At 45.4% G+C, this 22,735-nt stretch overlaps 1 protein-coding gene across 2 annotated transcripts; it reads left to right on the top strand.

The window, feature by feature from the left end:
• Positions 1 to 6,077: 6,077 nt before the first annotated feature.
• PAX9 (paired box 9) lies at positions 6,078 to 22,735 on the top strand. 2 transcript variants are annotated; one of them, XM_032871244.1, is made up of 5 exons: positions 6,078 to 6,262; positions 7,019 to 7,645; positions 10,633 to 10,775; positions 20,283 to 20,505; positions 21,294 to 22,735. In XM_032871244.1, the coding sequence occupies exons 1-5, from the start codon at positions 6,259 to 6,261 to the stop codon at positions 21,383 to 21,385; spliced, it is 1,089 nt and encodes a 362-aa protein (XP_032727135.1). In that variant the 5' UTR covers positions 6,078 to 6,258; the 3' UTR covers positions 21,386 to 22,735. The 2 variants fall into 2 exon arrangements, with proteins under 2 accessions (XP_032727135.1, XP_032727136.1); XM_032871245.1 differs by lacking the exon at positions 21,294 to 22,735 and having other exon boundaries at positions 20,283 to 20,666.

Here is a 22,735-nt window from a genome sequence, read left to right as displayed (position 1 = left end):
GTGGAGGTGAAATTGGAAAAGGAAACTAAAAATTTTGGGCTGTCAAAAGTTCTGCGGATTTTCAAAGGCCTCTCCGAACCTTTGCAAACATTACTGTGGGAGCGCGATCAAATCTGACACCTATAGGTGTCGCTATGACGAGGTGACTCGGCCGGGAGAGAGGTAGCCCGGGACTCCCCAGACCGCAGCAAATTTTCCGTGACTCCGACCCTGACTCTGCTCCCAACATCCCCACCCCTTCCTGTTTCAGAGGGATGGTGAGGACAGTGCAGCAAGATTATCTGCTTTCGCGGTCAGCTCAGGGCTAGTTGGTGGTGCTTGAGAAATTCGTCCAGAAAAAGACAGCCTGGAAATCCCGCGCCTCGACCGCCCGGAGCTGGGCAGCTCCACCACTCCCTGTCCATTGCCCAGGTGCGAGGACTCCCCGGGACGCAACCGCGAAGTGCGCCAGCCTGTTCTCTGCATCACTGAAAATGGGAGGAACGCTCTTGCTTAGCTCCGAGACTGGCCCACAGGTTGATTCCGGCTCCTTGAAGCCTGCAGACAACCCCAGCCTCCCAAGAAAGCTGCATTCAACGTAACCTCCCCGAGATGGGGACCCTAAAGGGTGTGCTTCAGAGCCGAAACCAAGGCTTAGAGGTGCGGCCTGGTTCGCATTTATCTTTTCCAGACAGCCTTTGGGACAATCGGGTTTCGGAAGGAGACAATCCCACTGCCCTCACAGGGACCCTGAGGGCAGGGTCTTTAAGAGCCCCGAAAACCTGCTTTCCTCACACGCAGCTGCAACTTTCTTGAGCTGCTTCAGCTCAAGGCTGTAGAGCGACCGCGGGCGGTGTCATTCTCTCCTCACCGAACGGTGTGTCTTCTACAGATTCTTAGACCCAGGCAGGGCGAAGTGCCTCCTCCCTAAGGGCTCAGCCTGGCCTCCCCGAAGGAATCATTCCTGCCCCTGCCCCCAACCGGGATCCATCCTTGATCGCACTTGCGGGACCGCAGCCACAAGTTTTGCCCCTTGCACAAAAAATGTGATCTCTTTCATTTAAGGATTTAATAAACAAATGTAACCATATAACTTGGTTATAACATGGGGCTCCGCGCCGTCCTTCTGAAAGCAATTCCGCTGTTGAAAACTGAAAAATGGGTGTAATTTGCGTTCAGAAAGTGATGTTAAGGTCATGGCAATTTCCCGGGCCGTTATTTATTTTTACTTTAAAGTCTTTAGGGAAGATTTGCTTATATCCTCGGAAACCTTCCAATGCGAGGGTACCAGCAATCCAGTTCGCCTTCAGCGCGGGGGGGAGGCGTGGAGAACAATTACTGAGTGACGCTAATATGGGGAAACTGAAAAGAAATGTCGATTGTTTTTATTGTAACAGAAGGAGTGAACAAACAGAAAAACCAACCCCGGGTGAACGGAAACAGGCAGGCGGGGAATTAAAAGCGGGTTTCAGGCGGCAACAGGCCCCTCCCCTGCCCTTGGAAGGAGTAAGCGAGTGAGGAGCGCTCTCAGCCCCGGGGGCCCATCCCACGGCCCGCAGCGGGATTTCCGCGCTCCGGCGGGACCCTGCATGCTGCGGTCCTCTGGGGGAAAGCGTCTTGAATCCTACGCACGTCGGCAAGAAGGCGGAGAGGCAGCAGGGAGGCTTTGGCGATTCTCGGAGAATCTTCTGGGCTCTTTCTGGGGGCCGCCTCCCCCATCCCCCAGCCTCCACTGGGGCTGGTACGTCCCGCGGCGTCCGCAGCCCGGCTAAGTCCCGGCCTGCAGGTCAGTGTGTGAGCGCCCCCACACCCCAACCCCGGGGGCCTGGCTGGGGCTGGGGGCCCTGGCGGTCTGTCTCTCCCTCACCCCAAAGCTTTTCTCTTTAGCCCCCCCCCCCCTACTCAGACCCCGGCTCGGCGCGCTGTTCCCGCCTGGCCCGCACTCAGAGTGGCCCTCCCTCGCCTGGGGCACAGGGTGCGCTTCCGGCTGCCACGTGCCGCAGCAGGCGCTGGGAGGTCGAGTAGGCGGAGGAGCGGCAGCTGACCCCGAGCGGCCGGGACAGAGCCGTGGCCAGATTGGGGTTGGAACCCGTGGCCTCGGCGTTAGCCGCGCAGTCTGGCGAGGACTGAAGTCTGGCCTCTTTTTCTCTACGCCGCGCTCAATGTTCCACTTACCCTGAAAGAGGCGCTCGCTTGGGGGAACCGGGTTCGAGATCTTGTTTCTATCTCATTCCCTCCTCACAAGGCTGCAAGTCACTGTGCTCCGAAAACCCGTCGCGGAGCTCAGACCCTTGCCTCCTCTCCTTCCCTGGAGCTCCCTGGGCAGGGTGAGAAGCGGGCACCGTCGCCTGCGCCTGCCCGGGGTCCTGTCCCCAGCAGGAGGGCAAGGTGGAAGAACCTGCCCCTTAATGTTCTTCTCTGCCAGCTCTGCTCTTCATAAATGCCACCGAGAACAGCAGGACCCCTCTCACGCGCACACGCAGAGCGTCTCTCATTCTATCCCCCAGCCTCAGGCGAAGCTGACCTGCAGACCCCGGGTAGCAGCCCAGGCCGTCGGTCAGGGTTGCAGAGCTAGGGAAGAGTTCTCCCGCAACAGCCTGTAGCGCCGGGGTCCCACCTCGGCTGCCCCCCACCCCGGTCCCCGGGCGGGCGCCGTCTGCCAGGCTGCGCGAGGACTGCCTCGCAAAGAGCTAGATTCCTGTTCCTTCTGGTCGTCTCTCCTCAGATCCCGCTAATGCCGAGAGGGGGGCGCCACAGATTGCCGTCCGCGGCACTGCGACCGCTGACAGATTTATGAAGACTTTACAGCATCTGGCCTGGGCCCGCAGCGGCAGGGCAGGAGTCCAGCCCAAGAGGTGCGCTGTGGGCTGAAGTTCCCCCGGCGGCGTGCGCGGGCCGAGCCGCCCCCGGGCCCTGGCTCCCCTCTGGCCGGTGGACACATCTGTCCCCGCCAGTGTCGAGAGTAGGGATTCTCTCCACCCGGTGTAGCCCTCTCCTTCCCACCCTCCCCCGCTAGCTTCCAGTCTCCCACTGAGTAAATATTTACCCAGAGAACGGGTAGCCTCTTGGAGGAGGCCTCGACAGCACCCTGGGAAGGGCTTTTGGCTTCTTCCTGGCCTGTGTCAGCTGCAGGCCTTACTGGTTGTGTTTTGGTTTTAGTCTTTTAGAAGAAATTCTTTTAGTAGATTTTTTTTTTTCCGATCTCTTTGTAATCTCCCGGGTCCACAGAAGGCAGTAACCAGGGAGCTCTGACCCCAGCTGCCCCTTGGCTCTTTCTCGAAGTCCTGCCTCCCTACGCCCACTGTCGAGGCTTACCGGCCCTTTAGGTTTCTCTCTCCCTCTCGCCTGCCCGCCTCTAGCCCTCGAGTCCTCTTTCCCTTTTTCAAGTCACTTATCTCTCGCTCAGGCTCTTTGATTTGCCAGCTACCTGACCAGAGCACTCAGGGTGCGGCCCCGGGAGGGTTCAGCATTCAGCATCAGCATCTTCCTCTAGGATCCCTCGCCTCCATCTGTCCCCCGAAGTTTCCACTCCTTTTGCCCGCCAACCTCGGGCCTCACTTTGCCACGGGTACTTAGCTACTTAGCGTCCCCAAACACCGACGATTCTTCGCGGGGTGTTGGGAATGCGCCGAGCTGAGAGCACCGAACACCCGCTGGTGTGGTGACCGCCTGCCCAGCTCCGAGGAGCGGGGAGAAGGGGTGCGCCACAAAGATAACGCGCGGCCGCAGCCAAGTCCAACAGGTGGAAATGAAGAGATAGTAGCAGACCTGTTCCAGAGCACGGGACATGTCAGGCAGCTGAAGGAGTTTAGGGGCAAACGGGAGGGATTTGTGTTTAGGTCCACCTAGCCGGAGCTCTAAACAATGAGTCTTTGGATCACTCCGGGTTGGTGCTGTAGAACCACTAAAACCCTCATAGAACGCACAGATCCACATTCGGGCATCGGGTCTTGTCAGCCAGAAGGTGGAACAGCCCATTACCGACACTGCCGCCCAGCAAAGTCCGCGAGGCGCTAACAGGGCGCTCGAGCAGAGTTGAGTCCGTGTCTGTGGGGGGAGGGGTCAGGGAGCTAGCTTCTTGATCTAGAAGCCCGGCATGTTCCATCTTTCACACAAATCTCCGTCGTAGGCTCTTCTCTGATATCTCAGTCTCAATTAACTTGCACCCAATCCCCAGGAAGGAATTGCTGCATTAAAAATCTTGGATTCTCCAAAGACCTCCGCATGGTAAAATATCAGGCGATGCCAAACAATAAGTATTTGGGGTCAGACCAGGGTAAAATCGCTATCGAGTCAAACTGGAGATTTTAAACAATTGAAACAAACAAATAAAGAGACAAGTTTAAGTATTTCTAGCTGTGAGACTTTTCCCAAGAACCCGACTATAGGGGCGCCTGGGTGGCTCAGTGGGTTAAGCCTCTGACTTTGGCTGGGGTCATGATTTCAGGGTCCTAGGATAGAGCCCTGCATCGGGATCTCTGCTCAGCAGGGAGCCTGTTTCCCCCTCTCTCTGCCTGCCTCTCTGCCTACTTACGATCTCTATCAAATACATAAATAAAATCTTGAAAAAAAAGAACCCGATAATAAAAAAATTAAGGGTCTTTGAACACATCCATATCTTTTCATTCTTTTTACCTATAAATTTGAAATCAGACTGCGGCCCCAACCACAGGAGCATGAGGATCTGGGGGTGGCTCTTCATTTCAAAAAACACAGATGATCATTCGTTTTTCTGGCTTCTTGTCACTTAGTGGCTGGAATCCGGGCCCGGTCAGCTTTCCTGTATGTAGTAGACTGGAACTACACACATCCCTCAGGATTGTGGGAAGATCAACAGGAATCCTGTGTGCACAAGTAGTAGTGTTATGACTGTCAAGTAGCAATATCAACATCCTCGACCCGAAGAAGTCCAAACACCCAAGTTCATTAAAGATGCTCCCCATCTTGTTTTTAAATTTGATTAGCATTCTCCATAACCCATACTCAAAATGTAATTAACTTTGGCCGCCAAAAAGAGTACTATATACTTTAGATTAGACTTAGAGTGATCGAAAGTGAAAATTCACAAGTAGGCTGACTCTCAAGGCCCCTAGTAGCTAAACAGAGACAGGGGAAATACATATATGTGCAGGCTCGGTGTTCAACTTTCTTGGGACCAAGTCTCTTCGATTAAACAAAACTCTTGCGGGGGCGGGGGGTGGGCAAACCTTGGCATCAAGTACCGGTAGACCAGCAACCAGGCTGAGCGCAGTGGCGCGCTGACCTCCAAGGAAAGTGCCTCACGCACAGACAGTCGTCGACGTTGGCTGTGAGCTAGCTTTAGCCGCGTGTGCTTAAGTCCTCCGCATACCGCGCGCGGCCGCAGCCTGGAGCCTGCGTAGCTAAGGTTTGGCCCCGAGCTCCTGGGTGAACCCACCAGAAACTGCATTGGGGCGCTAGTTCTGGAGGCAGGAGAGGGGTCTCCACCTGGGTCACAGTGGCCTCCACCTCTGGCTTGGTCTCCCATCAACCTCCTGGTCTCTCCGATCGGCCTATCGTCTCACACCTGCGCTCTCGCCACCTGGCATAGGCTGGAGTTGAAAAGGTATCATCCCGGTTAAAGTGTCCTTCTCCAGACAGCCCCCTGGAGACCTGCAAGACCGGCTATTCTAAGAAACACCCCCGCCACCCACCTAACGGTGGCCCCCACCTCCCACCTAGAGTTTTAATTTAAATTCTGAGTCGTCTGTTTCTCCCTCCCCCCAAGTCTCAACTTCTTCCGCCTTAGAATTTCTCATATTCAGACCAAATGCTTTCATTTGCTTATTCAGCAAATTTATCAGTTTGACTTTGTTGTCTGTTTGAGTTGCCCCTAGGAAGGTGTCAAACACCCATTTTCATTGTATTTAGTCACCCAGGTGCACTGCAAGCTTGCAAGAGACAGCGGAAGAACTTTCCCGGACTGCGCTGTCGCTCAGCAGCTCGCACCAATCACCACGCAGATTGACCTCGGGCCCTCCTCTTCGAGGGCGTGTCCCCAGTGAGTGATAGACGGAGCCGCCCGGCCCGGCTCAGGCCAGCCCACGTTGCTGCTCAGATTGAAATGCAGAACTCTAGCCTCTTTCATCGGGGCACAGACTTCCTTTTACTCCTTCCTTCTGCGCTCTCGCCGCCTCCTCCTGGGAAGAAGCGGAGGCACCGGCTGCCTGGGGCAGCGACAAGCCGGGCCACTGAGGCTGTGCGAAAAGTTTCTTTTTGGGAGTTCGGAATTGGGGCCCGGTTGGTGTACTGCTCGGAGCAATGGGTGAGTGGCGGCGGGGGACGCTGTCAGAGCGGGGAAGGGAGGGAGGGAACGAGAGGGCGAGGGAGGGAGGGAGGGAGCGCGAGGGCGCGCACCACTGAGCGCTCACTCTCTTCTTATTGACTTTGCTCCTGTTCCTACAAGTTTTAGAAACACGCTAAGGGTCAGGGCACTCAGCAGTTCAGTATGAACGCTGGCTACTGGGTTGCTGTTGATGCCATTTTCTGATATTAAAAGAAGGGAGCGGTGGCATCCGCAAGCTCCGTAGCCTCAGTGCGGACCAAGTTTTGTTTCACACAAACTCACACACTCAGGACAGGGGGGAAAAATCCAAACGAACTGTAGTTTCTCCTAGACTAATTGCGCCGGTCCCCAGGCGGGGCGCTGGGGCTCCAGGGGTGGCAGCCCAGAGACTTTAGAGCCGAGCAGACGAGAAGGAGCTGGTTGCAGGAGTCAAGACCGATTTCCCCGCCTGCTTCGGAGGCTTTTGAACACTTGGAGCGGCCCTGCGTCTCACCACTTTATTTGCTTGTAGTGGCCGCAGGCACCATTGGGAATGGGGTGGGGAGTGCGACTAGACCTTAGTGGTTTGCGGCCATTGGGCAAGGCTCGGGGACAGTAGGGTTTGGGGAAAGCCCAGGTCCCCAGTCTCGGGTGGGTGCATCTGCCCGGCCTTCTGATGTGGGCGGAGGCGGAGTGGAAAACGGCTGTCCCAAACTGCCGGTGCGCGTCCCCGCGCGCCGTGTGTTCGTTTTGCAGAGCCAGCCTTTGGGGAGGTGAACCAGCTGGGAGGAGTATTCGTGAACGGGAGGCCGCTGCCCAACGCCATCCGGCTTCGTATCGTGGAACTGGCCCAACTGGGCATCAGACCGTGTGACATCAGCCGCCAGCTACGGGTCTCGCACGGCTGCGTCAGCAAGATTCTGGCGCGCTACAACGAGACTGGCTCGATCTTGCCAGGAGCCATTGGGGGCAGCAAGCCCCGAGTTACCACCCCCACCGTGGTGAAGCACATCCGGACCTACAAGCAAAGGGACCCTGGCATCTTTGCCTGGGAAATCCGGGACCGCCTGCTGGCGGACGGCGTGTGTGACAAGTACAACGTGCCCTCGGTGAGCTCCATCAGCCGCATCCTGCGCAACAAGATCGGCAACTTGGCTCAACAGGGCCATTACGACTCATACAAGCAGCACCAGCCCGCGCCACAGCCGGCGCTGCCCTATAACCACATCTACTCGTACCCCAGCCCCATCACGGCGGCCGCAGCTAAGGTGCCCACGCCGCCCGGGGTGCCTGCCATCCCCGGCTCCGTGGCCATGCCCCGTACCTGGCCCTCCTCCCATTCCGTCACCGACATCCTGGGCATTCGCTCTATCACCGACCAAGGTAAGGGCTCAGGGGCCGGGTGGTGTGGGTGTGCAGACCCTCCCTCTGCACCCTCTCGGGTGTCTCTGTATCTGCGGCCTCCGGGCCCGAATCTGTCCCACCACCTGAGGCTTTTTCCTTACGAAACTAAGGAGTCCTCCCAGGGGGTGTCCTGATCTCATTAACTTGAAATTCATGCCCTCTGCTTCCTTGCCACACACAGTCTCCTGCCTCATCTCAAACTACCAGACCCATAACATCCCCCCATCCCCAACACATGGTTCGCATTTTCCACCCTCCCCCGCCTCTCGAGCCGCTGCAGCCTCAAACCCGCTCGCTCACTCGGAGAGCGCGGCCCAGGTCGGACTTGGGGCGCAGCCCGGGAGGCCTGAGCAGGCGTGGGGCTGCTGGCTGCAGACACCGCTGCGGGCAGCTTGTTTGGGGATCGGATGCGGCCTCGAGGAGTCGGGCACCCTGTGGAAATTGCAGTATTCTTGGATTCTGGCAATCAGGCCAAATTTGCTCAGGCAGGAAGTTCAAATGTCACCTAATTGGTTTCATTCTTATGCTTCACTTCATTTTCTTCGGAAACGGAGGTCCCGAAGTTACTACCAGTAACTTGCATGTTACTGCATTGCTCATTCTGGGACTAATTTTCTGCTTTATTTCTCTCTCTCTCCCTCTCTCTTTTCCTACTGCCCCCACCTCCAGCCTTTACCTTAGTAGAGTTCACTATATGTGTCTTAAGAACTGGCACCAACCACCGCTATGATGGGAACAAAATGTGGGGTGATTTCATCATGTCCTCTCTTCTTTCCCAGTTTACCCAAGCCTGCGGCTTCCCTTTATGGTCTCCCCACCCCGCCCCCCCTCCCTAGGAATGCCAGTGGACACCTAGTACCTGCACATTTTCAGCGGTGCCACCCCACTGCTCCTTTCCTTTCTCACCCTTGACCTTGCCCTCTAGAGAGTGTCTTTTCTGCTTGGCAAGAAGGATTCTCCAGCCTTACTGCACAGTTGGGCTTCCACAGACCAGACTTTGTTTCCCTTTACTTCATAATGGGACAAAACAACAACAGCAGCAAGGAAACTGGCATTAAATTCTTTCTGGGTAGGAGGAAAAAGTCAACGCGTCCTAGGCACAGAATTTAAATAATGCAGAGATAAGAGCCTACCGTTTTAATTTCTTGGCCGAAAGTTTAAAAAGTGCAGGGGAAAAATTAAGTAGGAAAGGCGGGGAATAGTTCCTTTAATTATTTCCTGCCTTTCTCTGTTGCCACCACATTGGCACAATTATCTTTTTAAGTAATTAAAGCAGAGCCCTGATTTCTTGTCTTCTTGTTTGCTGACTGTGAATTTACAAGATTTTTCTAGGAGCCCAGTTTTATCTTATTCGGAGTTGGTTGGAGCTTTAGTTGGAGAGAGTTTGCCCTTGATTTATAGGATAAACTGACCTCACTGACATTTAAAGGAAGCCCCTGTTCATGGGAAAGTGTGAGATCAGCAGAAATGGGGGCTCACAGGGGGATCTCAATTTCTTAAGATAACTTCAGTCTTGTGCCCACCGGTTGCCTTTTGTCTGGGAAGGCAAAGAGAGACTGGCAGTTCTTTGCCAAAACACGGTTTCCTGGTGCAAACTGGAACACAATCTAATTCTTTGGAGAGGGGGAGGAATAGTGAAAAAAGACTGACAGAGTTGCTCTTCCCTGGGGATCCTACAATCAGACCAAGTATCAGTTGGAAAAGTAATGGATTATATGGAGAGGAGCAACTTTTCATTCTAGATGTTGTTGATTCTGGATGCCAGCTTTAAACAACCTGTTTTCTGACAAATCTGTGACTATAAAATGATTATTTCTGTAAGTGATCATTTCTACAAAATGATTGCCCCTTCAAAGCACTGTGCCAGATGGAAGTATTTAAAATCAAGTTGTAGTGGCTTTGTCAAAATTTCAGTCCTCCACCTATAGGTTCCAAAGACAAAAACACATTGCTCATAGTCTTCAAATATCTTTTCTTTAAAACTTCACTTAGTCATTTAAAGATGGCAGTGATTCAGTAGGCACACTTGTAGGTATTGTGGTAATCAGTTTACAGCATATAATTTTCTTTGTATCTGTATTAAGAACATAAAGGATAACTGACAGCTTTACTCTTTTTTTTTTTTAAAAAAACAATTCTACCTTCATTTCCTTAACTTTTTATTTCATTAAAAAAAACCCCACAAAACCCTCTCTCTGTAACCTTACCACTGATGCTGGTACCATTTACAGTGGTAATTGTATTATTTATTTTTTAAGTTATATGCACATAACCTCACATATTTAATGTGTAGACATAGAACATCAAGGATAGTCACGAATTATGCACACACATGGCACACTATGCATGTATATTTTGCATGTGTATTGTGGGCAACTTGCAGTTATTTGTTTGCAAAGGACTTTGCAGATCTTTTGTCTCATCTATTGACATAAGTACTAGATCCCCACAGCACGGTGAGCACTTTTCTGGTTGTCTCTGAGCACCGGCACAGGCCAAGGACGGTTAGGCCAAGGACGCTCCTCTCTCCCTTTTCAGTCCGCACCAGTCCCCGTTTTCGTCAATCCCGAGTCGACCCTGGGTTAGGCCTGGGATGATCAGCGAGCGCATCCAGCTTCACGTCTCTCATTCCTCGATTTAGGAAAACGCTCAGGTTCTTTCCATTTGATTCCCCGGGGGAATGAGGAGGGGAGGAGGAAATCGAAGGCAGTTGAAAAAGGGGGAAAAAAAAAAAAATCTTCCCGCAGGCGTGGGTTTAAGAGCTGGGAGAGGCCTACTCTGAGGAGCTTGAGCTCCGCCGGGCCCCGGGCTGGAAGCCGGCGAGGCCGCGCCTGGGCCCAGCGCCCCCGGGTAGGTCGAGGGCAGGGGTCGGAGCCCCGGCGCTCGGCGGTCGCGGCTTCAGGCCGCGTCTCAGGAGGGGGCGTGCGGGTTGGCGCTCCAGCTTGACGCCTTCTCCTCCTCCCCAGGCGTGAGCGACAGCTCCCCCTACCACAGCCCCAAGGTGGAGGAGTGGAGCAGCCTGGGCCGGAACAACTTCCCCGGGGCCGCCCCGCACGCGGTGAACGGGCTGGAGAAGGGAGCCCTGGAGCAGGAAGCCAAGTACGGTCAGGTGAGGAGGCGAGGGCCCCGCCGGGTGGGCCGCGAGGCGGCGGGGGTTTGCGCGACGGGGGACCCAGGTCGATGTCCGGAGCCTCGACCGAGGGGAAGCCCAGGCCGAGGGTCCGTCCCTGCCGGGGGTCTTACCCCGGGCGGGTGAGGCGGGCCCGGGGCCGCGGATCGTCCAGGGCGGAGTGGAGGCCTCGAGTCCCCGCCAGGAGCTCCGGGGGCCTGGGGCGGTGGAAGTGGTTCCAGGCCCGTGTGGCGTCTGCAGGAGCGGGGGGGCGCGCCCGGAGCCCCCGGCGCTGCTGGCACAGGGGCTGGGGACCCCTGCGAGGCGCGTCCGCGGGGCCCGGCGACGCGGCGGGGTTGTCAGGGCGGCACCCGCCAAGCGCACGCCCGAGGTCGCGGCCTGCGGGGCTGCGGGCTGCGGGGTCTTCACGCTCGGACAGTTCTCCGGCGGTCGCTCCCGGAAAACAAACGTGGCTCAACCTGCGAGAGTGAGGAGAGGGCAACCAGATAAACGTAATAAAGTTTCCATTTCCCGATTAAAGGTCACGGTGTAATCTCCCAAGGGAGGTTTGTGAGAAAACCTCAAATTATACGGACTGGCTGTGGACCGTTTAATTTTTCTTTCCCTTTGTCCCTCCCCCGACTCTGCAAAAGAAAAATTAAAACACTCGTGTTTTTTTTTTCCCCTTCCCCCGAGAAAAACTTAGAAACCACCACCACAAAAGCCCTAGAGTTTTGAGTCTAAATTCATCACCAGGATGGAGTCCGAGGCGCAAAGCTCTGAAAAACAAACAAACAAACGCGGACCTTAAGGCAGCCTAAGGTATCTTAGAGCAGATTTGGGTAGATCTGCAAATTGCCTAATACCAAATTCCAATGCCAAAGCCTCAAAATACCCAGTTTTCGTTTTATTATTTTGAAGTCATAAAACTCTTAGTGTTTTCTTATCTGTCAAAAATCAGCATTTTACTTGTTATTTTTATTCACTTGGGAAAAAATCCTAATCCTTGTTTTCTCGAAAAAAAAAAACCCATCTCCACTTTCTTTTCTCTCCCTTATTTTGCTAAAACAGTGTCAGATACGTTTAGTAGCTGTCCCATGACAAACATCCCAGAAAATAGCAGCGAAGAAAGAGTCCCTTTCCTGAGTCTGTTTCTACCTTAAAGAATGCCAAGGAGAAATGATATGAAAGCTTGCCATTTTCTTTTATAAAAAGCCCCTCATTCATAAAGAAGAGGCAGTACATACAATGGTTGGGAACTCCGAGCTTCTGGCATCTGTTGTCACTAAAGCAAGTTATTTAACCTTTTAACACCTGTATTTCTTCATCTGTAAAACGGGGAAATAATAGCCCCAACCTCAGGAGATGTTGTGAAGATTCAATGAGATAATGCAGCCATATGGCGCACAGTAAGCATCCCTTTAATAGTACCTGTGGTTTTAAGTGGCAGTTATAAGTGGCGGTTAGAGACTGACCTAAACAAGCAATTTTTTTTCTTTTGGTGCAAATATACTTTGTTCAAAGATATCATAGTTAAAAAGTGTCAAGGCATTTTGTTCCAAACATTAGAAGGAGTGTTTTTAAAGCATCTAGCATAGTAGCAAGCATTTAATAGAAGCTCAGTAGTTTTTATTGGGTCATCATTTGTTATAATAACATCAGGAAGTAAAGAGTTGAAAGATTTTAATTCTCACAAATAGTTGGTAAACCCAGCTTATATATAAAGCAGTGTCATAATTCAAAAATCTTTGGTTATTTCATTTTTTTCTCCCTTGAATTATAGATCTAGTGTTCATACTCATTTAGAAATTTATACACACATATCAAAACAACACTGACCAATTTAAAATAAAAATAGAGCACTGATTCAAATAATCTTCTCTGTATATTCTGAATATTAAAATTCATTACATTTGAACACTGAATATTATATCACTAAATTATGAGATTTATAAAAGCAAGTAAATGAAAGACATAAGTGGCCAAATAAGTATTGTTCTAAATACATAAGAGGACAAGTTAATTTTTTTTCCAGATGAAAAAGATATTTAGATCTTAAATTTGGAAACTTTTTTTTTTTTTAAGACTTTATTTATTTATTTATTTGAGAGTGGAAAGGAGAGACTGTACTAACAGAGGGAGGGGCAGAGTTAGAAGCAGACTCCCTGCTGAGCAGGGAGCCTGCCTGGGGACTCATTCCCAGGACCCTGAGATCATGACCTGAGCTGAAGGCAGACCGACTGAGCCACCCAGGTGTCTCAAATTTGGAAAATTCTTAATTGCAGTATGGTAATCTTCTGCATTGCCATGTAGTACTATAATTCAGATGATGTAAAATTTCAAAACTTGAAAAGTTTCTAAGCACAATTAAATCAGTGGTTACTCTGTTATAATTATCAATACAGTGCTTAATGATGAGGGTGTGCTAAGTAGGCACAGAAATTTAGGCTGTGTCATTTTGTGAGCAGTTTTGGAATTTAGACATTGATTTTCTTGAGGGTAAAATTCTATACTAATACTTGCTCATAAACAAAAAAGCAATAGTTAGGTGTCGTGTGTGTGTGTGTGTGTGTGTGTGTATGTATGTAAATATGTGTGCATTTCTCTTACCAATATTCAAATGGCAGCTTTAGTTTTAAAATTTATTTTTCAAAATGTTATTAGAGTAAGTACACTTTTACAACAAAAATGTAAACTTAAGTAACATTTCTCCTCTATTTGTATTATCAAAAAAAATTGAAAGGTTTTGACAAAAATTTCTCAAATTATGCACATAATACTTTCAGGGCACTTATAATTTTTATTAAATAGAGGAACATTATATGACCCCAGTTTCATTTTAGTATATAGAGGAAGAAATTGAGAATTCAGAATCATAGGAATTAGAGCATAATCTTTTCCCCGAAGACACCTGTAAAATTACCAAAGGGACTGAATTGACAACTAATTGTAGGTACTAGTGATTACTGTAAACTAGAGTTTCTATTTTCAGTTTAAACTGAAAAAAAAAAAAAAGAGATGCCTGATCACTAGTAATTAGAACCTTATGCACATTTCTGCTATATACACACCTATCTTTTGTTTTTTAAAATACTATAGAATATTCAAATTTGTCTTATTGATATTATATTGAAGTCAATATTTTTTTATTACCATTCAGAAGTCCTTATTATCTATCCTTGAGGATAGAAGAGGAAGAATATTTATTTGTTTTGGCTTTTTTCACCTGCATTTAATATTGGGCTAGAAATCCTTAGTATCCTCTAATTCTGAATGGCAACCGTGTTCTCTGGTTCCTAATGCTGGTTCTCTTCTTTTGAAAACATAAAATCTCTACTGAATGCAATTGTATGGCAAAGAAAAGGGTGGGGGGAGTTTGAATATATCTGCCCTTTTACATGGCACTTAGTGAATTAACACTTCATTTTATTTAAAGAGTTTATAATTTTTTTTTAAAGGATTTTATTTATTTGACAGACAGAGATCACAAGTAGGCAGAGAGGCAGGCAGAGAGAGAGAGGAGGAAGCAGGCTCCCTGCCAAGCAGAGAGCCCGATGCGGGGCTCCATCCCAGGACCCTGAGATCATGACCCGAGCCTAAATCAGAGGCTTAACCCACTGAGCCACCCAGGTGCTCCTAAAGAGTTTATAAATAGTTGTATAGTTCTTGAAACATTTTCTACAATTGGGCATACTTTCTCATAAAAAAAATATATTGCATATCTGGTACTCTGAAATAATCTGAATGTTAGATTAACAAGCTTTGAGTATGTCTAATTTTGGGTAGTGTATGTTAACTCAGCAAGTTTAATATAACATTAGCTACAAATTGAGCTGTCAAAGATGGGGAATAGTCTATACAAACATGAACTTAAGAAGTTTAGAGTTTTAAGAGTTAAATGAATTGTGAAAATCGTTGGATTTCAAGGCAAATTAATCTGAAATTCTTATGGATCATTTATTTGTATATTGTATTTGAAATATAGTATTTCAGAATCATGAATATAATGTTCTAGTGCATTGTTTTAAACACTGGTTGTCCTTGCAGACATAATGTATTCATGAAAATATAAATAAAGTTGCACTGGATTTTTTATCTTATGAAATAAAGTTAAATTTGTCTTAAATAATTGATAAGTTTGTAGAGAGTCCAACTGTAGGCAAATACCAATAGAGAGACTTTGAAATTCATGATGTTATCTATTATGAAAAACATTCCTTGACCTGGGTTGCTTTGAACTATTAGTGCCTTAAAACAAGATTAATGATTATGTAGTAGTAAAATGTGTCATATAAAATACAAAAAAAAAAAGTAATTTGAAATTTTTTCAAGGCTACCTTAATTTTCATATTTTGGAAACATAAAATTTAGGAAAAAAAATTTAAATAGCAGCTTTGCATTACCTAACGACTTTTAGATCTACAGTGTGATAACTCAGCATAATTAAGATCTTTTTGGATGAATGTTGAAACCATATTTACAGCCATCATTTCACTTTATCGGACTTGTTTTACTAGATCATTGCATAGTGAATTAAGAAAGGTGGGTAGAACAACAGTAAAAAAAGATTACACCCGAAAGAGAAAATCTTGTTTATTCTCAGATCTGAAACTTTTTTTCTAATGATATGGAGGCTAAATTCTAGGTGAAGCACATCTCTGTTTGTGGCTAAATCTACTTTCCATAAAGCCAAAGTAAACCCATTTTATCATAAGGGGAGGACCAGGTAGAACTGATGAGTGGATGGAAGATTGTGGGTACAGGACCTGACACTATTATCTGCATTTTCTTCAAGAGAGAAAATGTTGAGTAGACAATTCCCTGAATGTGAAGACTACTGGTCTATAACTTGTAATTGCCAGACAGTTGTCATACCAGTTTTGTTTTGTTTTTTATTTTTGGGGGTTTTTTTTGTGTGTGGTCAGAAGTGTTTGGATATTAATGCATTTCCATTTTCTTTGTGCGTGTGTGTGTGTGTGTGTGTGTGTGTGTGTGTAAATGGAACAAGCATAAATCAAATAGTGAATGGCTACGTTAGAACTTTTATTTACTTTTTTCAACAGCTTTATTCATGTTGCTTACTTAAAGTGTACCGCCAGTTCTGTGATAGAGTGCCTAGTTTTCTGTTGTTGTTGTTGTTGTTTTTTTTTTTTTTAAAGCAAGACTCGCTTCTTCTGCTTTCAAAAGGCTGCACTAACTTAGGTGTGCACATGATTCCGAAACACCTATGATGTGTCCTGTTTTCTGAGAACACTGAAGTGATTAAGGCAAGCTCCTGTCCTCAAACTGTTTGTAGTCCAGCTCTCTCCCAATACAGCTTCTCAACATATTAATTTAAAAACATATTTTTAAAAACTGACAAATCTGTATTTCTAACATTTTAAGAACAAGTAAAATGAAAACTCATGCTTTCATTCAAACCTGAACTGGACATTGTATTTTTTTTTCCCTAGACTATTTCCTTTAATGCCAGTGAGATAAAAATCTGTCTTCTTCTCAAAACATTCAACAAAGCAAGGAACTTACTTTTTTTAGGGCATGCAGTTTGGTATATTTTACTTTGAATTAGTAAATCTCACTCTCAAAATTAGGTAGAAGAGAGTTTGCTTCAGGGAGGCTCCTTGTACAGTTCTCTGGAGGAGAGGATTCTCATGGCTTTTATGGCAGATCCACATAAAAAAAGGGGTTGATGGACTGAGGTCTTATTTATGAAAGCTGTAGGTAAAGTCATTTTCAAAAATGAGATTTCCATTACGTGCCCATTGCTGGGGTTTCATTTGGAAAATTTGTTTACTCTTCTCTGGGGATTCCATATGTTGGTTGATTTATAAATCATATTTACAATCCAATTAAATAGAGTAATTTGGCATGTTTGCTCCTATTATATTTATGGTGTACATTTGGTAGTCTCTACTCAGCCTAACTAGCTTTTCAGATTAATTACATGCCCTTCACTGAAAACATTAAACAGATTTGGGAAGTTTAAGTCATGTACTCTTCTACTGGAAAGAATAAACAAACATCAATGCTACCTGTAGTTGTTTTCCTTTGTGGTGGAAAATTTTACTTATTCAGTGATTGCTTCATAAATAACAATTATTTTATCCAGTAGAGATTTATATCTTTTACTGATGTCTGATGTCATGTTTCAAAATTAATAGTGAGAAAATCAATAGGTTTATTGAGTCACTGAATGAATGAATAGTGAAGGTGGCAGGTACATTTTAAAGCATGTTTGTCATCTCATCTTTCTTATGCTGCTTTTTTCTAAATTGCTAAATCTGACCTTTAAAAGTAAAAAGGAAAATTAAGACAAAACTTTTTAACCCCAAATCTGGGTCATGATTTAACCTGAGGGAAAGCTGAGAGTTGTTTTTATACTGTTTAAAGATTTCTGTGGTTTTCTTTTTTTTCTTTTAAGCAAACGCTTTTGCCTCCTCTTGCCTTTACTAACAAGATGGGATCGAACCTCTTTGAGCTTCCCTTCTTACTCCATTTCTGCAATACAGAGGGTACTGCCTCACTAAAATGACACTAAACATGTTGTGGATTTTAGAGAACTTTGAAATATTTAATACTAATAGTAATACCAACATAAAAGCAAATTTGGTGCCTTAAGTATGAGCAATTGGACAAATATGGAAAAAATTAGTAGTATTTATTTTATGCTCGACAAACAATGTGGTCACAGAATAAGTAAGGCACCTGAAGGTAACACAGGCCTATATCCAGTGTTCTTCCTTGCACTGAATCCCAGGAGCATTATGTAAGATGAGAGTCCAGTCAGGCCCAATTTCTCAGGGAGGATGTTTCAGGGAAAAAAGAAGTGGGTCCATGTAAGGGGATTATAGACATTGCAATGTAACAGGTGGAGAGCCCCAAAGAAAGGGCTATTCCCATCAAGGAATAGGTGGTTCTACTGATCAAGGTTCCAAGGGCAAGGGTGTAAGGGGAGGAAGGGGAAGATGATGAAGCAAGTGTTTCAGAGGAAACTGTAATTGTGCATGATAGGAAAAAAATTCAAAGGATAAAGAATGAGTAAGGAAACACTTAGCTGTCATGAAAATTAGAATTCATCAACACATTTTTTGGCTAACTAGAGCATTATTTCTGTCATGTATAATATCAAATAGTTTAACCTTCTATCCTTGTAAAGGGTTGGGTAAAGGTTTTCACTATTTTAAAAATAATTTTAACCTTAACATTCTTATTTTATGATTCTTGGTGACACTGGTGTCAACAGTATATTAATCTAGAACGAAAGAGGCCAATACAGATGCAAATACATTTCTATAAGTGGACTGGAATGATTCCTTCTGAAACGCATTTCTTGTGGATTATTGGGAAAATTGTCCACGAACATGATTGGAGCTATAATCTCTATGCAATGCTAGATTTCTTCCACAATTTGAGAGCTATCTTACTCACCTTCGGAGAGCCTTAGAGTGTGTCCTCTTTGAGCCATTCTCTTATGAGCCATCCTCAGAAAGGGGGGAAAGATTTTTTTTTTTTTTAGAAGTTAAGAAACAGAATGAGGATCTAACAATGAGAATAGGGTTCTAGAAGGAGAAAGAATCTTTTACAAGAGGTTATCTCAAAAGATGCCCTAGTTTGATCTTAAATTGTGTCTGTCTATTAATTGTCCTGGAAAAAGCAAGAAAAGATTTGCCACAGAGGTTCCCATGTCAGACAGGGGTGATAACTTCTTTAAAGACATGACCATTGACTTGCCAATTGGCCTGGGGTAAATGGCTAAATTCCTTGATCTACATTCTTGGGTATAAAAAGAGGTTAAGATTTCATTTATATTTTAAAGTGATGTGCAGTGATTTCTTTGTTTAAAAAAAAAAAAAAAGAGGACCATCTCATGGGACCCTTGAAATACATTTTAATTTTGATTGAACATTGTGTTGTAATCATTACATATTATCATTATAAACCCAGTAGTTTATAATGAGCTACAATTTACCAATCTTCATTATTCCATAAAATATGCTGGATATTTCTTCATGCCTGGAACATAGGACATATTCAAAAAGCCTTAGTGTCCTTTCCCCTTCCTCATTTTTCAAAGAATAGGCACTTTGACAACCAGAACAGGAGGTATGTGTTCTTACAGACCAAGTACACGAGGATAACCCCTCTATTTGAATTCTTCTTTAGTCAGAAATCCATGAGCAGTGTTAAGTCATACCCATGTTTATTCTACTCTGTGTATTACTCTAAATTGACAAAATCCTTTTTGAGAGCCCATCCTTGCATTCTCATAGATGTGGAAATGAAAATAATAACCAAATGAATTAAATTGGAAAATAATTTCTATGTTGCAATTGAATTGGAAAAAGCATCTAATTAACATATGTCTGCTTTTCTTACCTCTAAGGATTGAATCAGATTTACTACTAGTAATTCTAGTATTTACACTACACTCTCACTAGGAGATATGTTGATATGTTAATGCATTCACATCACTACCAGGGAACAGATTTACTCCTTATTTCTAAATAATGTAGAAATTGAGGGGAAAAAATAAGTTACTTGAAGGAGGATGCCAAGTGTTCATGCCAGAATCGGGATTATAAATCAGGGTGTTTTTGTTGTTGTTAATAGTAACAATACCAACAATTTATTGGATGCCAAGAGAGCACTGGTTTCTAGGCAAAATCGCTTGCCAGGGCTGCTGCATTTTGTTTGCAAACTCAGATTTTACATTTAAATTCATTTCAAGAGATTTATCCATGTGGCTTTAAAAAATTCCTATCACAGGACCCCAAAACTTTGCAAACCAATTTTCCAGTTTTAAACCACACATATGCAATTCTTTTATATTCCAATAGACAGTTTCCTTTTTGATAAAAAAGCTCTGGGAAAAAAAAAATACCTCCAATTTTCATTTAAAAACTCTTACAACTACGTGATTTTGCATGTCCTTTGTCCAACAGGCATTTTCAACATGACATTTTAAAATACGGCCCATGTTTTATTTAACAAAGGTCGTGCTCATTTTGAGTTTCTAAAGTGACAGCCTACACTCTGTGCCCTTCTTTACTGGAAATGAAAGCTACACCAACCAGGCCCTTCACAAATGCTTCAACAAAAGAGCCAAACAAAACCAAAGTACAGGGAAGGTTGACAAAGGCATTTCGGATAGCTGAACAGCTTCTGAGAGTATTTAATCGCCATTAATTCTTTCCTCCCCCTCTATTTCCTTCCTATAATTCCAAATAGCAAAGCAAATATTGTGAATTTTCGGGTCGTAGCCTCCTCAAAACCTCTGTGGAAGGAATAATGTCTTTCGGCATTATGTTTGGGTAGTACCAGTCTTGCTGCTCAAACATACTGCATGTAGAATATAGAGATCGAATCTTTAAAAAAAAAAAAATCAGACAGTAGTCAGAATATTGCTACTGCTACTCCAAACTTACATTCTGCCACTTTCTGAAAACCGGTGCCATGTCAGCTGCTACAATGTGATTACCTTCCCCTCTTCTCTTTTCCTACTCTCAGGCACCAAATGGTCTACCAGCTGTCAGCAGTTTTGTGTCCGCATCCAGCATGGCTCCTTACCCTACCCCGGCCCAAGTGTCGCCTTACATGACCTACAGCGCCGCTCCTTCCGGTTATGTGGCTGGACACGGGTGGCAACATGCCAGCGGCACCCCACTGTCCCCCCACAACTGTGACATTCCCGCATCGCTGGCGTTCAAGGGAATGCAGGCAGCCAGAGAAGGTAGTCACTCTGTCACGGCTTCTGCACTCTGATGGGAAATTCTGTCCGCACCGCAGCTTCACCCCGTCTCCCCTCAGCCTACCCTCCCCCTCCTCCCTGGTCTCAGATCCCAGCCCTCCTGCCCTCCGCCCCCCAAAGCTGGCTTACGGACTCAAATCCATTGTGCTGTTGAGTGCTGATGACACTTAAATATTTCTTGCCATAACTTCTCTCTTACAGAAAGCCTGACATGACTTTAGGATTTGAAAACAAAAGCAATCTTAAGGATTGAATGAGACATTTGTGTTGCCCACACACTGTTTTAACGTAGCAAAGAAACCTGCACCCCTCAAAGGGCTTAAGGAACTTTTAAAACTAGTCTTTGGTAAAACCACATGTGTATATTTATTCTAAATCAACCTGAACTTTTGAAACGTGCAATTGTTGAGATTTTGCAAAATCAATAAAGGAAAATACATAGAGAAAAGAAGTTATGCTACACCCTCTAATCAAATAAGGTGACCAAATAAGCTTTAATTCATCATTAGGAAACTAATCAATAATTGACTTGAGTGATGCTTTGTTTATTCTTAATAGATGACCTATTTTGTTCGAAAATATAATTGTAACACAAGCAATATCTGAATTTAGCTGCTCCTGGTGTTTTGACTTGGTTCCAAATACAATAATGTTTATATTTTCTATTAGTTTGTAAATATGGACTCTGGATGGTGCATTTGTGTTTTCATTCCATGGGATATTCCCCCTCCCTCCTACCCCTATCTATTTTTTTCTTTCTTTTTGCAAAGGTGACTTTCTGGCAGCGTCTTTGTCTCTGTTTGGTGGTGGGCTGCTCGGGCTCCTGGACCTGGACTTGCCCCAAATTTTGTGTGTGCAGTGAAGGCTTCAACATCTTATGAAGGACATTTTCTTTCTACAGCAGAGGACTCAAAAACAGATTAAACAAGCCAGTCTCCCATTTTGTATCCTAATCAAACAACACACATGCCAAGCATATAAAGACACGAGGGTGGAAAATATCTGGACAAGAAGGCTTTTAAGGAAGTCACTTAGAAACTTAAGTTTAATGTGAAATGCTTTGCAAAGACACTTAAAATGAACTTTATGTTAAGAAAACCACTGTGAAACTAAATTGTACTGTTATTGTTGGCTTACCTGTGTGTTCAGCAATCTCAGCCCAAAATTATGTTGTAATTTAAAGAAAATGGAAAATTCTGCTCTAATGAATGTAAAAACGGCTTGCTGTGAAGTTTACGTTGTTGTACAGAAGCATGGTTCACGTCGAGGTAGACTGGTGGTGGTATTAGAAATACAAATGCTATTTAATTGTTTTAAATTCCCTTTATTCATTTCTGGAGTTACAGGACATAGTTTCCATCTTTCTAGAACAGTTGGGTTTTCACTTCAATGTTAATCGCAGAGCTGTGGGGTATACGTGTGTGTGAGCGTGTGCTATGTGTTGTAGTTTAAAACAACTGCTTTTCTTGGGCAAAATTCTACAGTTTTTCTCTTCTGTTTAGAAAGTTCTTCCTGCTTGGCAATATGTAGGCTTGAAACTACATTTTTAAAACATTGGTACAATTCATCTATTGGAAAATTAATATATTGTGGGTTTTTTTTCTTTTGGTATTAATTCTGTGCAATAACTAAAAGGGCACATCACTAGATGTGGATGTTAAAGAAGCATTTGTGAGGTGATCCTGATTTCTTCCTGTCTGTGCTATGCACAGTCCACACAGCAGTCCAGTTCCGCCACATCGGTTTCATGGCTTCACTTAAACTCAGATGACTAGACGAGCGAGGTTTCAGATCACTAGCGTATAAACAGTAAGCAGATTTCTGACACAGAAGTTATATTTGAGGAATTGCTTGCTTCAAGCAACAGCTATCTTATAGAGAGAGCTTTGAACTGCATTTATTTCTAAAGCAAAATTCAGTGCTACAAACAGAGGATTATAACTTCAGGAGAAGAATAAGCAGAAGGAGCAGATGAACTCTCAGGGCCATAGTCTTCCTTTGATCTTCTAAAACTCCTGTTGACATCTGGAGTTCCCAGTCTGGTGAGAAAATAGACTATAAACCGAATGGAACGAAGATACCAGTCCAATATCTTGGTGGAGACTTTAAAACCATACCATACAGGGACTCTCCTGCCGTCCAGAAAAACTGACATAAGGTATAGAATTATCCCTTATCAGATATTTTTTTAGATGGCTACTAGGAGTCTTTA

This window comes from Lontra canadensis, unplaced genomic scaffold (assembly GCF_010015895.1).
Source record: "Lontra canadensis isolate GAN:19392208 unplaced genomic scaffold, GSC_riverotter_1.0 scaffold42, whole genome shotgun sequence".
NCBI lineage: Eukaryota > Metazoa > Chordata > Mammalia > Carnivora > Mustelidae > Lontra > Lontra canadensis.
This window is presented reverse-complemented; position numbering and strand designations above follow the sequence as displayed.

Coding starts and splice junctions, on each gene's coding strand:
- PAX9 (XM_032871244.1), top strand. Junction 7,646..10,632: donor TCGCTCTATCACCGACCAAG/GTAAGGGCTCAG, acceptor CCTCCTCCCCAG/GCGTGAGCGACAGCTCCCCC. Junction 10,776..20,282: donor AGGAAGCCAAGTACGGTCAG/GTGAGGAGGCGA, acceptor TCCTACTCTCAG/GCACCAAATGGTCTACCAGC.